Source organism: Bos taurus, chromosome 12 (assembly GCF_002263795.3).
Source record: "Bos taurus isolate L1 Dominette 01449 registration number 42190680 breed Hereford chromosome 12, ARS-UCD2.0, whole genome shotgun sequence".
In the NCBI taxonomy this organism is placed as follows: domain Eukaryota; kingdom Metazoa; phylum Chordata; class Mammalia; order Artiodactyla; family Bovidae; genus Bos; species Bos taurus.
Window position 1 is genome coordinate 86,885,461 of NC_037339.1, and position 15,695 is coordinate 86,901,155.

At 60.5% G+C, this 15,695-nt stretch overlaps 1 protein-coding gene across 2 annotated transcripts in view; it reads right to left on the minus strand.

The window, feature by feature from the left end:
- Nucleotides 1–9,680: 9,680 nt before the first annotated feature.
- Nucleotides 9,681–15,695, minus strand: part of C12H13orf46 (chromosome 12 C13orf46 homolog) — a 12,493-nt gene continuing 6,478 nt past the window's right edge. Inside the window, exons 6-8 of one of the 2 annotated variants that reach the window (XM_024999989.2) lie at nucleotides 11,571–11,638; nucleotides 9,972–10,048; nucleotides 9,681–9,829 (exon numbers count right to left, since the gene is read on the minus strand). In XM_024999989.2, the coding sequence (XP_024855757.1) occupies nucleotides 9,982–10,048; nucleotides 11,571–11,638 (135 nt within the window). In that variant the 3' untranslated portion in view covers nucleotides 9,681–9,829; nucleotides 9,972–9,981. Of the gene's footprint in view, nucleotides 9,861–9,971; nucleotides 10,049–11,570; nucleotides 11,639–15,695 lie in introns of both variants that reach the window. The other variant, NM_001077039.2, reaches the window with a different exon arrangement.

Here is a 15,695-nt window from a genome sequence, read left to right on the forward strand (position 1 = left end):
GGGGCTGCTGGGCCTGGGCAGGTGAGGGCCATGGAGGAGCATCCCGGGAGGGCCTGGCGCCCAGCTCCCCTCTCCACCTGCTCACAGAATCAGCGGGCCTCCCTCTCCCCGACCCCAACCCCCAGTCTTGCCTGGGGTCCTAGTACGGGAAGGCCCTTCCTTGCTTCCCTGGGGCCTCAGCTCCAGGTCAGGACCCAGTCCTCAGGCATGATGCTGCCGGGAGCCTCCGCCCCAGGACCTCCAGCTGCTTGGAGGGAAAGTGGAAAACAGCTCCCAAAAGCCGCCTTTGGCCCCGGGCCACTGTTTTCTCTCCTAGCAAACTTGGCCCCCATGCGCTGTTTGACCAGTAAAGGTTTGGCCTCTGTCTGCCTGCTGCAAAGCGCAGCCCGGCCGAGGCCAGAACAAACAAAGCCTTGGGGGGCTGGCTTCTGGCCCGGCAGCCTGCCTCTTTCCACAGCCCTTGCTTTTGCTGGATTTCAGACTGTCCTCTTAAATCTCTCCCAGAAGATCCAGCTTCTTCCCCTTTAGCGAGGAAAGGGTTGGGAGCCTGATCTCCCAGACATCTGTCTCTCAGCAGCCAAACTGGGGGTGCTGTTGGCCCCGCCGCCTGCTTTCTGTTGCCGTGGCAACTGCTGTTTGCGGTAAACTGCACTCAGGAGGCTCGGGGCTCCTGTTGGCTGTGAGCTGCTGGAGGCCTGGACGCGCGTTTGTTTTCACATCTTCTCTTTGCTCCCCCGGAGAAGTACCTGGCACGGAGGGCTACGCCTCGGCTGCACAAGCGTGCACACAGCCGTGGAGCGCCCTCTCCACGCCAGGCCTGGCGCCAAAGGTCAGCTGAAACTCAGCAACTTTGCAAACTGTGATCACAATCGGAAAAGCCCCTTGCTGCATGGAATTTGCACAAATGACTAGCTTCCTAAAACCCAGCAGGGCTGTGCAGGACGAGCTGGTGAAGGCAGGACTGCAACCCGCGTGAAGCTCCTTAGTGCTTGCGGAAAAGACACTCACCCGCAATAGGTTTCCACCAGGTTCAGAGGATTTTTCAAGAGCTCAGAGTTGGAAAACACAGACACAAGTGCCAGGAAGTGTGGGTCCGTCAGGGACAAGCCCTGGGTGGGGATGGGGAGTTGGGGCTGGGGGGGTGGGGAGTGGGGGTGGGGTGGTGAGCGGGAAGGGAAGCAGGATTCATGGTAGGGACTCCCTGTCCTGCACTCAGCCCCTGCTGCTTGCAGAGCCCATGTTTGTCCAGGCCAGAGTCCAGCATGTCTCAGCCCTGAGCCGCCAGGCAGGCTCCAGGGTCCTGGCTTGGGACTGCGGCCCTGGACTCTGCATTCTCCTCGTAGCCGGCCAGGCCCCAGGGTGACGGCTCAGCCCCAAGGGAGCAGCTCTGGCTGATCACAGGCTTCACAGCTTAAGATTCCGTCGACTCAGTGCCTCCCCGTTAGCAGCTGGGGGTCAGTCGAGGCTGTGCTGGGCTCCGAGAGCTGCAAGGCCACCTTCGGGGATCCTCTCTTCCCAGCACGGGCGGCCTGACCTCGGGGCCCACACCCAACAGCACAGCGTCTCCGGCCCCGCCTGCCTCCGGCCCAGCCTTCCCTTGCCTTCCCTTTGGCCCGGCTGGTGCAGTGGCCCACTTCTACAGAACAGGAGCCCCGCCTTAATCCCACCCGCCAAGTCCTTGGCCCCGGTGAGGTGATGTCCCCTTCGGTCCGAGGGTTCAGATACAGGTGCCTCGGGGGAGGGGTCTCCACGCAGCCCACCTTGACGCTTGCTCCAGGAATGCAGTCTCCCCTCCTATCTCCACCCTGGCTCAGCCAGCCCCGTGGCCAGCACCTTCCTGGTGGCCCTCACCTGCCACCCCATCCCTTCTGGACGCTCAGCTGCCCTACAGCAGAGCCTTCCTGAACACAGCACCAGCCTCAGCCTTGCACGTGTGTGCTCAAGATGGGGCAACCTCCCAGAGTGGGGCGGGGACACCCCTGAGGGAGGCAGGACCAGGGTCTCTGCAGGCCCTGGTGAGAGGCCTGGAGGCTGCCTCAGTTTCCCGAGCTGTGAACGGGCACGAGCACAGGAGGCAGGGTCAGGCCCCAACCGACCTCACAGCTGCTGGCCAGCTCGTGTGCTGCGTGGCCCTGGCCAGTGTGCTGACCTCTCCATGGCCCCAGCCATGGACAGCACAGAGCGAATGGCAGTGCCTGTTCCAGAAGTGTCACACAAGCACCGAATGGGTCATCCACTGAGGTGCTGGTGAGTGTTGGGTGAGAGTCACTGTGGGGGAGAGGCCAGGGTCTCAAGGAGCAGGTGTCAGGTGAGGAGGCCAGGCAGGGGAGGCCAGGTGTGGGAGGCCAGGTATAGGAAGCCAGGTATAGGAGGCCAGGTGGGAGAAGCCAGGTGTGGGAGGCCAGGCAGAGGAGGCCAGGTGTGGGGGGCCAGGTGTGGGAGGCCAGGTGTGAGAGGCCAGGCAGGAGAGGCCAGGTATAGGAAGCCAGGTATAGGAGGTCAGGTGGGAGAAGCCAGGTGTGGGAGGCCAGCCGTGGGAGGCCAGGCAGAGGAGGGCAGGTATAGGAGGCCAGGTGTGGGCGGCTAGGTGTGGGAGGTCAGGTGTGATAGGCCAGGTATGGGAGGCTGGCCCGAGTTTCTCAGGAAGAACGTTTTCAGGCTCTGGGGGGAGGGCTGCCTTCCAGGCAAGTAGCTGTATGTTCTGGACTCTCCCAGGGCACCCATGAGCTGAGGATGCCGCAGACTTGGGGTACAGGGCCTGCTGCCCACCTGCTCCCCGTGTGAGGGGAAGACTGAGCTGGAGCCTCAGGCCCCTGGAAGCTTGCCTGCCCTTCCTTCCTTCCTTAGGATCACAGTGGTGTCCCCAACCTGGACCCGCAGCTGCCCTGCTGGCTGGCCTGGAGGCCCCCATCTCCTCCGTGGGGAGAGGGTGCCCTTGCTCTCTATGTTCCTACAGCACATCTTTTCAGCTTTCTCAGTGATGCCTGGAATCTCCCCTGTGAGCTGTCGTTTTTGAATGGGTGCCCCCACCTGTCCCACTCCCCACTGGGTCAGGGAAAACACAAGCTGAGCCTGGAATATCTTGTGGGGCCAGAAAGCCAGGAAATGTTCCCCAATTTAATTAATTAGGAAAGTAAGAGCCTGTAGCAGACACAGGGCACACCCTGGGAGTGCGGCCAGCAGCCACAGACAGACGCCGTGAGCAGCAGACTCGGGCTGGCGTATTGTCACCCAGAGTGGCACGTGTGTGCGAGCCGGGCCAGTGGAAACAGCCGCCTGTGTAAACAAGCAAACAGGGACGAGGACAGCGCCGCTTTCAGGAAACCTTCCCTAGATAAGTGACAGGGAAAGAGGGAAAGAGAAGGTCATCTGGGTGAGCCCACTCCAGCTGCGGAGGCTCACAGAGCAAGAGGGCAGACGTCCGCAGGCACGCAGAGCCTTGCACGCCCCTCTGGAGTCACCTCATGGCGTCGGTGTGGCTCCCACGGCTCTGTCTTCACATCCACAATGCAGCCAGCTTGTTCTCCATGGCAGGGGGGTGGGGGTGGGGGATGGGTGGTGTCTGAGCGTGCTGGGGGCTGCCCAGGGACTGTCCCTGTGACAAGCAGAACCCTCACCCAGGGAGCCAGCCGCTGGTCTAGAGGGACCCGGCAGATGGTCAGCTGGGCAGGTGGTGAGCTGGATCGGTAGTCAGCTGGGTTAAGTAGTTAGAAGGGCTAGGTAGTTGGTATGGAACATGGTCAGCTGGGTAGGTGGTCAGCTGGATTGAGAAGTAAGGTGGGTTAGGTTATTAGCGGGGTCAGGTAGTCAGCTGAGTCAGCTGTAGGTTAAGTGAGCACCCCTGCAGGGGCCGTGGTGTCTGAGCTGCCCTGCTTCATCCTGTCCTGTCCTGTCGGGCCAGAGGTGTGACTGGGGCCAGGATCACGTGTGTCAGCAGCTGGGCTGCAGGCTGTCCTGGGACTTGTCAGACCCACACCCAGTGCCCCTCCCCGCCCGCCGCTCAGCGGCCCGGGTGATGCCGGAGCCGCCCCGGCAGGACCCTCAACTATTCCGGTGAAAACAGAGGAGCCAGGGCTGGTGTTCCAGGCCAGGGAAGTCCCTGGTTTGGGGGGCACAGACCAGGCTGGAGGTTTCCAGGCCGGTGGACGCTGACTGGGGCACACATCCCCAGAAGCCCCGGGAAATGAGGTCAGAGCTCCACGCTTGGAGGAGGGTCTGGGTGAGACCCTTTCATTCCGGGAGAGCTGGGAGGCAGGCCTGCGTCTAGGGCTGGGGCCAGTGATCGTGGACCCCGAGCAGGGCTCACACACGGGATGGGGTGGGGACCAGAGAAGCAGCCCTGGGATGGCGGGCAGTACTGGTCACTGAAGGAAGCCGGAGTCTTACTCCTGGCCCACGTGGTCGCCTGGCTCCTCAGGAAGCAGGGGCCCAGGTCTGAAGGCCCTGTTCGCTCTCCGAAGGGCATGGAGTCCAGGATGAGAGAGTGTGAGGACTGAGGCGAGGACAGCTGCCTGTAGCCAGGGAGGGCCTGGGAGGAGCTGGCAGGGGCCGGGCCCTGGACAAGCTGGAGGCGGCAGCTCTCTGCCCCAGCGCCCCCCACCTGTGGGCCCAGGATGTACCACGTCTCCGGCTGCCCGTGACCCTGGCCCATGAACGAGGCTCTGGCTCCCACATCTTGGGCCCGTGGAGGGTGTTTGTGGCTGAGAGGAGCAGCCCCTGACACACGGCCGGGCAGATGGGCAGGTGGGTGCTGCTGCTGCCCTGGGGGGCCTCAGGTTTGTCTTCCCCTGCCCTGGACAGCCCCTTGGGGACCGCGCTTTTCCCGCTTTCTGCCTGAGGAGGGGCAGCGGGGACGCTTTGTGTTTTCCTGGCCCGCTCCCTGGCCCGTGATTCTGGCTGTCAGCACTGACCGCTGTCCTGCCCTGTCCAGGAACCCACGTCAGGCCTTGGGACCCAGGACGCCCCAGAGAGTGGCACCAGCCCTGGGCTTGGGGTGCTCCATGTGAGGCCTCGGTGGAGTCCTTGGGCTGTGCTCGGGGAAGGACAACTCATGGACAGGAGGGGTTCTTCCCCTCGCGTGGCCTGGGCTGCTGCTCCCCACCACCTCTGAGGGTTGCCCCTGGGGGCCCGTTGGCCCTGGCAAGCCCCTCACCTCCCAAGGCCTCAGCAGCACCCACTGCAGCCAAGCTGGCCTTTCTCAGCTCCAAGCTCGTCCCAGATGGGCCCTCCAGCCTGGACAGCAGGGTGTCTGGAGCTACGGCCCCAGGCTCAGGGCACCTGGGGGCACCCCGGGGACACTGGGGACGTGGGGGCACCTGGGGAGGTGGGGGAAACTGGGGGCACGGGGGCGCCTGGGGGCACCGTGGGGACACTGGGGACATGGGATATGGGGGCACCTGGGGGCACCTAGGGGCACCGTGGGGACACTGGGCACGGGGCTGTAAGCGTGGCGCCCTGTGAGTCAGCTCTGCATTTTGTCAAATCACGTGAAGTGCGGCAGAACATCATGGGGAGCCTCTCTTTGGGGCCTGGGTTCCACACGGGCCAAGTGTCGTCCACCCACCCCTGGAGGTGCGCAGGACTCTACACAGAGGGCAGGCCTGTCTGTCCGTCCTCCATAGCTCCTGGGACTGTGGGTCTCGAGGTCATGGCACAGGGAGGGCCGGGGTCCAGGACCCTTGACCTCTGTGCCCTGGATGCAAAAGCAGGGCAGCTCCGCACAGGAGGCCTGGGTCCCGCCCCTCAGTCCGCCCGCCGCTGGCCACCAACACAGCCTCCTTCCGGCTGCTTGTTAGTGAGTAGAGGAGAGTTCACGTCTGTAAGGTGAGGAGATGTCAGGCCACCGACTGACTCCTGGTGGAAGGTCTGGGAGCGTGACTCCGGCTGGACGTCAGCGGGAGGCCGGAGGGCTGGCTCGCCACCAGGGGGCGCTCCAGTCAAGCGCAGCCGCCGGTCCGGCGGGAGCTCAGAGAAGCGGCCGCGGACGCGGCCCTTGCACATCCATTTCCTTGGAGCGGCAGGAAGAGCCAGCTGATGCTCCGGCACTGTGGCTCCCGAGGGCAGCTGCCTGGGTGCGGGGTGCCCTGCTAGTGACCCCTCACTGCCACCCGCCACCCCTCCTTCCTGCTGCAAAAGCAGGGGGAATAACAGGGCCCGCAGTGTGGACGTGAAAGATGCTAGTCCGTGCAGGGCAGGTCGCGGGGTGCAGAGCAAGCACCGCCCTTGAGGGTCCGCCGCCGTGGCCACGAGCGCCACCCTCAGCTCGCCCTCCCCAGGCCCCTTCCCCGCCCAGCCCACCACCTAATCTGTTTCCTCCTAATCTGTCGGCCTGACGGCAGGTGCCTGCCCCGGGGGGAGCAGCCGTGGAGCACCGCTTTCCAGGGGATGCAGCTGACCGTCTGTTAGGCAACGAGCAGTGGGCGTCCACGGTTGTCTCCCCCCAGACTGGAGGCTTGAGAGGCCAGGGTTTGTTCAACCACCATGTGTCCCCTGAGTGTTGGGGGCCAGAGTGAGGTACTCCGCCCATGACAAAGGCCATGAGGAAGGAGGCTCGACATACGCAAAGGCGGGATCGAGCCTCAGGAGTCCCCCTGGAACTCCTCGAGCATCTACCCCCATAACCAGAGCCTGCCTACTTTACTACTTTGTGCTCTCACCTACATCTCTGACTTTATGGGGGGCTGTCCCCCACCACCTCTTTCGGAGAAGGAGTTAACCTAGAGCTCCAGTTAATAATAATTTCTGGGCATGATAAGAGTGTTTTAACCTACAAACTCCTCTGAAGGTTCTCTAGCCTGCCTGACAGGCTTGTCCGGCCACATGTGATTGCTCACAGCCTCCCAACCGTGAGAGGCACGAGATGCTTTAAACCTTCTAAAAACAGGTTCCTTAGAAAAGTTAGAAAACTATTAGTATAAGTATAATGGGCTGATTAGAAATTGTATTGGTGAAGGGTTTTTCATTTGTTGAGCCAATGTTTGTTGCTAAGTCTCCACATCCCCTGCCCTTACACACATTAATGAATATATAGAAGAAATAAATATTAACCTTTGATATTAATCACGTTAGACCTTAGGCTAAGTAAATTCTTTCCTTAACTAAAACCCACTACACCGTCACCCTATAGGAATGTAACTTTATTTGGGTGGCGTCTGTTTTAAGAATAATCACCCCTGGAGAAATAAGTGTCCTGGTTGACTGACCGCTGTCACAAGGAGAGGGTCATAAATTGTCAGCAGGCCCCCTGGCCAGAAGATGATGTAACACCCCTAAGACCTCTGTATACATTTGTATGAAGCACCTGACTTTGATAAAAGTCAGGACTGCTGACCCCGCGTGACTTTTGCATAACATCTCAGTGTATAAAAGTAGACCATGGAAAATAAAGAATTGGGATCAGTTTCTCGAAATACTGGTCTCCCCATGTCGCTCTCTCTCTCACTCTGGCTGAGTCTCCATCTGGAGCGCGGAACCCGCCATACTTACTAATTATGCCTGGGCTTCTAAGATCTGACAGGGGAGGCCTCAGTGTCTCCTCTCCTTCGGGAGAACGGAAGGACGCCTGCGGCCTACGTAAGTGGTGCAAGCTTCTTGTCTTGAAGTTTTATTGGTCTCCCGCGTAAACCAAGCTACTCAGCCTCTTTTCTCCACTGAATTTTCCTACTGAGCTATCCTCATCCTATTACTCTTTATATCTTTGATAAAATATTTAAATAAATAGGTCGCCGACGCCGTCCCCGCTTCGAATACCCTGGATCAGCCGGGGCAGGACCCCGGCACCTGAGTATCACCTGGCACAAGGCAGGCTTTCAGCAAACACTGACCGACAGTAGTGGGAAAGGGTTTATGAGGATAAAAGGAAAAACTGTAAACAAAACAAAACAAAAAGTAAAACACACCCCAAAACTAGTGCAATGTGGTGTCAATTTTGTAAAAAAGCTGTGTTTACCTATCTGCATATACAGCTCGCTCTACATATTTGAAGCAGAAGCAGAAATCCTGCCAGCGGTGGTATGAAGGTCGCAAGGGGACAGGTTACACGCTTTCTGCCAGTTCCCACGTTGCCCACAATGAAAGAGCATGTGCGATTTGGGAGAGACTAACAATGCTGGGAGGAACAGGCTGGCGGCAGGGACAGGCCTAGCGGGGTGCTGTGTCCGCCAGAGCCATCGGGCTGGGCCCGCCCTCGGGGCCCTGCGGCCTCGGATTCACTGGTCTGCGCAGCTGTGGGCCTTCAGGTGCTGGGGAGGGAGCCGGGTCAGGCCGGGGGGCCAGCCTCGCAGGCTAAGTTGGGGGCCCTGAGGACTGGGGCCCTCCCGGGGGTATATGCCCCCCTCCCGCCTGCAGTCCGTGAGGGCTGGGCTCCAAGTACCGAGATGGACAGACAGCTCCACGGCCCCCGGGGCGGCAAGGGTCGGGGCTTGGCCTCCTTCCTGCTCCGGGGCGAGCGATCTCACCGCCAGCGGTGACCTTAGGGCTCCACTCTCCTTAAGGCTGTCGGCTCTTCATACGCTGCAGGTCCGGGTCACAGCGTCGTCTCCGCTGGCTGTGGCCCAGCTTCCCAGGTAGGGGTCTCTCTGTGGCCTCAGCAGGCCTGGGGACCAGATCGAAGGCTCCCAGGCCGCGTCCACCTGCCTTTCTAGAGCCTGGCCCGTGGGCTCCACCACTTCCACCCCGCACCGTCCTGCCGGTTCTCATGGGCCGCCCTGACTGGCTCCCTGCAGGCGCCCCAGCTGACCCAGGAGGTGAAGGTCACCCGCAGCCAGACATGCACGTATGTGGGGCTGCCCTGCCCTGGGCTCTTCCATGGGTCTGAACAAGGCCAGCTGTCCGTGGAGGCCAGGGATGGACAGGGAGAGTATTGGCTGAGGACCAGTCACACTCCTGGCCTGTGGCCTCCTCTGGCCAATTCTCTGGAAGCTTCTCTCAGTGGCCATCTCGGTGGCCGAGTGCCAGGGCTGGGAGCTGCCACCCAGGGGCAGGGATGAGGGGGTGCTTGCTTGGGAGGCTGTGCCTATTGGTGGAGGCTGTGGATGCGTCCTCAGGAGGCGCTGTGATGCCGCGTCCTCAGTCTTGGGCTGAGTCAGACGCATGGCCGGAGGTGGGCTGCCAAGCCCCAGCTGGTTGGACAAAGGAGCCACAGACCTCGCGGGGTCTCCCTGGTGAGGCTTCCCTCCTGGTCCTGCCTCCCTCCCCCTGCAGGCGGCATCTCCCTGTGGCTGCATTTCCTCCATGTGGTCCTCAAGGCTCCCAGTCCAGCTGTAGGAACGCCCGCCCCTTGGTCTTCGGGGACCAATGCCCAGGTTCCTCAGTGCCCTAGTGGCAGCTGTGGTTGGGGCCAGGCCCCTGGGGGTCTGGGGCTAAAAGTGAGGTGCTGCATGACCACATGACCTGGGAGGGGAGGTGTGACCACATGACCTGGGAGGTGTGACCATGTGACCTGGGAGGGAAGGCGTGACCGCGTGACCTGGGAGGTGTGACCACGTGACCTGGGAGGTGTGACCACTTGCCTGGGAGGGAAGGCGTGACCTCATGACCTGGGAGGCGTGACCATGTGACCTGGGAGGCGTGACCACGTGACCTGGGAGATAAGTCCCTGAGCTGCTTCTCTTCCCTGATGTACATTTTGTGGGACAAGATTTGTGGCAAGAAGGGATGGGGCCCTTGAGAAGTACAACATCTTTCATTCACTTTTTATTGCGTGTTTAAAAGATGGCCTCATCGCTTCCCAGTGGTGGAGCATCATGTGTGGAGCAGTCATGGCGCCTCTGAAGCAGGCTCCTCTGGTGTCTCAGGACAGCTGTCTGCATCCTCGCCCCTCCCGGTCTGGCTGGTCCAGGAGCCATGTGGAGGCCCAGTTACTGGCCAGAGGGGCAGGTCTGGGGTAGGACCCGGAGGCAGCCTGCCCTCCGCCCACCCCACGCCATGCTCGGCCCCTCCCTCAGCTCGGCCCCTCCCTGAGCCTGAATTACCTTCTCCAGGCTACGCGCTTTGCTTCACCTTCTTTCTGGTGGAGTACGGGATGCAGCACACCCAGCTGGTCCTGGACCTAGAGGCCAAGGGAAGGGGGTGAGAGGCACCCTACCCCCTCCCACCAGTTCCACGTGGATAAGCTCGCCAGCCAGAGACAGCTCCCAGGCCCCTCTGGGGCCCTCCCCTCTCCTGCCTCGGCATCTCCATTCCAACAGGAGCCCCTTGAGCCCGAGAGGTCTTGAGGGCCCGCTGAGCCTGACGCCCCGTCCATCCACAGCCCAGCCGTGAAGAGGCGTCACAGGTGGACAGTCAGTGTTTCCAGAGCACTGTGGCCTGTGCCTAGTCCTGCTGGGGGAGCTCTGGGGGTTCCACTTCCAACCAAGGCTGCCTCTGGGGTCAGATGGTACTCCTCTTCACAGGGACCTCCATGGCTCTGGGCCAAAGTGCCCCAATGGGCCCCTAACAGGCACCTGGGTGCCCAAGGGGGCCGACTGGACGGACTGAGGCTGCAGGTGAGCAGGCAGGTGACCCCGCCTCCCTGGCATGTATCTAGGCACCCCCCACGAGCAGACCCTGTCCTGTCCGCCAAGCAGTTGTCAGCCGCCGAGGCCTGGTTCCTAGGCATGGCCCATCCACAGGTTCTCTGGGGTAGCTGAGCAGAGTGTGGGAGCCAGACCCAGAGGCTGAGAGGTGGGCCTGGGCCCGCCTGGCCTGGGGCAGAAAAGGAGCTGCCAGGCTGTGTCCAGGGTGACCAAGTCCATCACCACGTCCAGGAAGAAGTGATGAGAAAAGCAGACATTAGCTTAAGGAGGACTTTCCTGCCAAGCCTAGATCTGAGGCTGTGCCAGGCAGTCCTGACACCTTGGTAAAAGCTGTGTGCCTGGCCGTGTGAGCAGAGATCAGCGCAGACTTAGGGGTGACACTTCCTCACAGGGACACTGCCCCCCTGGAACCCAGCACAGGGAGAGGCAGTAACAGCCACTGCCAAGTTGCAAAGGGCCTGGATGCTGCGGCCAAGCACGTCTGGAAAGCAGGAGCGTGGCCGGGGGCCCCCTGCCTCCGCTCACCCATGCTCCGGCCTCTGCTCTGGCCCCTCGGGGCCCAGGTGCCCACACGCCCACTGTTTCTAGTTGGTGGCATGTGGGAGCATGACCAGGGGCCCCCTGCCCCCACTCACCCATGCTCCGGCCTCTGCTCTGGCCCCTCGGGGCCCAGGCGCCCACATGCCCCACTGTTTCTAGTTGGTGGCACATGGGTGTTTTAAACCTTTCCTCTCTGTTTTGCTACTTCATGTCGCTTCATTTATTTTAAATGACTATCAGTTTTACAAGGTGAATAGAGAATTTTTCCTTTTTAAAACTGTGCAAGCAAATCAGCCAAGATATTAATACAGTTGATTCAGGTGAAAAGTGGATGAACTGCTATTTTCTTCTTTGCGCTTCTCTGTATCGTTTAAAATACCACCGACCCACAGCCCTTGGGCGAGCGTCGCACGTCCTCCTGGCTTCAGAGCCTCACCATCTCTACCCGGGAGGGTGGAGGCGTTGGCACAAACACCCCCCTGCCCCCCAGGCCCCCCTGAGTAGACGCTCACTCACTCGTCCTCTGACACATCCCCCATGTCCCTCTGGGGCCGCTTCTCTTCTTTTGTGATGCATGTGACCACCTGTGGGGTGGGAGGCATTAGGGACTGAGGCTGGACCTGCTGGGCCCGCCGAGAACAAGAGGGGATATGCAGACGCCCCGAGCGTCCTCCCATGCTGCGGGGCTCCGTCAGGCGGGGGTTTCTAACTAGGGGACCCAGACCAAGGAGCCGTGCCCTTGACCCTGGAATGCAAGTCAGAAGGCCTGGTCCCTCAGTCCCAGCTCTGCCCTGGCTGAACCTTCTTGAGTCCCTGAACCCTGTCCCGTCGGTAACCTTGGGGTGAGTCAGTAACCAACTCTCTTCACCATGCATCGTGTTCTGAGGGCGAAGAGCTAGGAAGTACCACCTGGAAAGGAGCAGCCCCGAGGCAGGGGCTTACTTTTGCCAAGAGAGAATTAGAGAAAGCTTCCAAAGAGACGGCTCCTCACGACAAGAGAAACAGAATATTTGTCTTGGAAAGGCCCAATCAGGTCACTGGGTCAACCACTTCCGTTTACAGAGAGTGGTGCTGAAATGCTGGTGGTGTCGGAGGTGGTGATGGTGGCTGTGTGATGGTGATGCTGATGCTGATGGAGACAGTGAGTGGGGTGGTAGTTGTGGTGATGATGGAGACAGGCATGATGGTGGTGGTGGTGAAGATAGCAGCTGATACTGGGCTCTCTGGGCGCCACTCTCTGGCTACCCTGGGAGCTGCCGGTGGCCTCGCTGGGGCCCGGTCCCATCCGCCAGGAAGGGGGAGGTTTGAGGAGAAGGACGCCCTGCTGCTGGGCTTGGGGGCTCAGGACATGCACCCACAATACAGGTGGTGGAGCCAGAGCAGCGAGGAGGCGTCAGAAGGGTCCCGCACTCTCCGCAGCCCCTCCTTCGTCTTGACCCTTCTGCAAAACCCACCGTCCCTTCCCTAAGCTATGCTGCTGGCCCACGTCACCAGCTCCTCCTCATCGCTGAGGTGTCTCCCTGCCACATGCGCTTTAAGAGGAATTGAAAATGCTTGTTTCTTCGTGTTAGTCTGTCTTCTGTCTAGTTTTGCAAGGGCAGTCAGAGTACCCAGGTAGGTGAGACAAGGTCTCTGCCCTGCAGTTTTCACACTCTGGACTCCAGACATCGACAGATGCACCTGTCGGGCACAGCCAGGAAGTTAGAAATGAAACAGGGACATGCCATCCCGAGAGCCGGGGGCTGCGGCGCCATCCCCTGCCTGTTCCCCTGCCCGCTGTCCCCGCAGCACGTCAGCACGTCCACCACAGGCCTCTGCTCACCTCCCACCGTCACACGCGGCGGCTCGAGGCCAGGCCTCTGTCCACGTGCACAGTGGACGCAGCACACCTGGCTCCAAGGGTCAGCACCAATCCCTGCTCACGTCGACCTCGCTGGCTCAGCTCTGGCCATGCAGAGCCGAATCCTGCCCACCACAGGCCTCACAGGGCACTGAGGCCACGGCACTCAGAGTCGGATGAGGAGCCCATGCTAGCGAGGAGGCAGAGGGCACAAGGCACACAACAGCAGAGGCTGCCGCAGAGTGCAGGCCACAGGACAGCAGAGGACGCAAGTCACAGCCAGGAGGGCCTTCCTCAATCAGCATCAGCGACCTGCCCCAGGCTCCTCCCCTACCACCTCGCCTTGTTTTGGGGGGCATCTCGCCAGGGCCTGACGTGGGCTCCCCCACCTCTGACACCTGTCAGGAGGCAGAGGCCCCAGGAGAAGACTGCTGCTTCTCTGCTGGGCTCCTACAAAACTCTACCCTTCTCCCCAATGGGAATATGACTTTGAGTCTTGCGTGCATAAAGCCACAAGAAACAAACATTTCTTGGAACTGAATTGGGCAACACATTTCATTGAAAAAGGATAAAGAAATGTTCAGACTCCATAATTAGTTCAGCTGGGTAGGAGGGCTACATTTGCCACCAGTTCCACGTGGATAAGCTCGCCAGCCAGAGACAGCTCCCAGGCCCCTCTGGGGCCCTCCCCTTCCTGCCTCGGCATCCTCATTCCAACAGGAGCCCTTGAGCCCAGAGGTCTTGAGGGCCCGCTGAGCCTGACGCCCCGTCCATCCACAGCCCAGCCGTGAAGAGGCGTCACAGGTGGACAGTCAGTGTTTCCAGAGCACTGTGGCCTGTGCCTAGTCCTGCTGGGGGAGCTCTGGGGGTTCCACTTCCAACCAAGGCTGCCTCTGGGTCAGATGGTACCTCTCTTCACAGGGACCTCCATGGCTCTGGCCAAAGTGCCCCAATGGGCCCCTAACAGGCACCTGGGTGCCCAAGGGGGCCGACTGGACGGACTGAGGCTGCAGGTGAGCAGGCAGGTGACCCCGCCTCCCTGGCATGTATCTAGGCACCCCCCACGAGCAGACCCTGTCCTGTCCGCCAAGCAGTTGTCAGCCGCCGAGGCCTGGTTCCTAGGCATGGCCCATCCACAGGTTCTCTGGGGTAGCTGAGCAGAGTGTGGGAGCCAGACCCAGAGGCTGAGAGGTGGGCCTGGGCCCGCTGGCCTGGGGCAGAAAAGGAGCTGCCAGGCTGTGTCCAGGGTGACCAAGTCCATCACCACGTCCAGGAAGAAGTGATGAGAAAAGCAGAATTAGCTTAAGGAGGACTTTCCTGCCAAGCCTAGATCTGAGGCTGTGCCAGGCAGTCCTGACACCTTGGTAAAAGCTGTGTGCCTGGCCGTGTGAGCAGAGATCAGCGCAGACTTAGGGGTGACACTTCCTCACAGGGACACTGCCCCCCTGGAACCCAGCACAGGGAGAGGCAGTACAGCCACTGCCAAGTTGCAAAGGGCCTGGATGCTGCGGCCAAGCACGTCTGGAAAGCAGGAGCGTGGCCGGGGCCCCCTGCCTCCGCTCACCCATGCTCCGGCCTCTGCTCTGGCCCCTCGGGGCCCAGGTGCCCACACGCCCACTGTTTCTAGTTGGTGGCATGTGGGAGCATGACCAGGGGCCCCCTGCCCCCACTCACCCATGCTCCGGCCTCTGCTCTGGCCCCCGGGGCCCAGGCGCCCACATGCCCCACTGTTTCTAGTTGGTGGCACATGGGTGTTTTAAACCTTTCCTCTCTGTTTTGCTACTTCATGTCGCTTCATTTATTTTAAATGACTATCAGTTTTACAAGGTGAATAGAGAATTTTTCCTTTTTAAAACTGTGCAAGCAAATCAGCCAAGATATTAATACAGTTGATTCAGGTGAAAAGTGGATGAACTGCTATTTTCTTCTTTGCGCTTCTCTGTATCGTTTAAAATACCACCGACCCACAGCCCTTGGCGAGCGTCGCACGTCCTCCTGGCTTCAGAGCCTCACCATCTCTACCCGGGAGGGTGGAGGCGTTGGCACAAACACCCCCTGCCCCCCAGGCCCCCTGAGTAGACGCTCACTCACTCGTCCTCTGACACATCCCCCATGTCCCTCTGGGCCGCTTCTCTTCTTTTGTGATGCATGTGACCACCTGTGGGGTGGGAGGCATTAGGGACTGAGGCTGGACCTGCTGGGCCGCCGAGAACAAGAGGGGATATGCAGACGCCCGAGCGTCCTCCCATGCTGCGGGGCTCCGTCAGGCGGGGGTTTCTAACTAGGGGACCCAGACCAAGGAGCCGTGCCCTTGACCCTGGAATGCAAGTCAGAAGGCCTGGTCCCTCAGTCCCAGCTCTGCCCTGGCTGAACCTTCTTGAGTCCCTGAACCCTGTCCCGTCGGTAACCTTGGGGTGAGTCAGTAACCAACTCTCTTCACCATGCATCGTGTTCTGAGGGCGAAGAGCTAGGAAGTACCACCTGGAAAGGAGAGCCCCGAGGCAGGGGCTTACTTTTGCCAAGAGAGAATTAGAGAAAGCTTCCAAAGAGACGGCTCTCACGACAAGAGAAACAGAATATTTGTCTTGGAAAGGCCCAATCAGGTCACTGGGTCACCACTTCCGTTTACAGAGAGTGGTGCTGAAATGCTGGTGGTGTCGGAGGTGGTGATGGTGGCTGTGTGATGGTGATGCTGAGCTGATGGAGACAGTGATTGGGGTGGTAGTTGTGGTGATGATGGAGACAGGCATGATGGTGGTGGTGGTGAAGATAGCAGCTGATACTGGGCTCTCTGGGCGCCA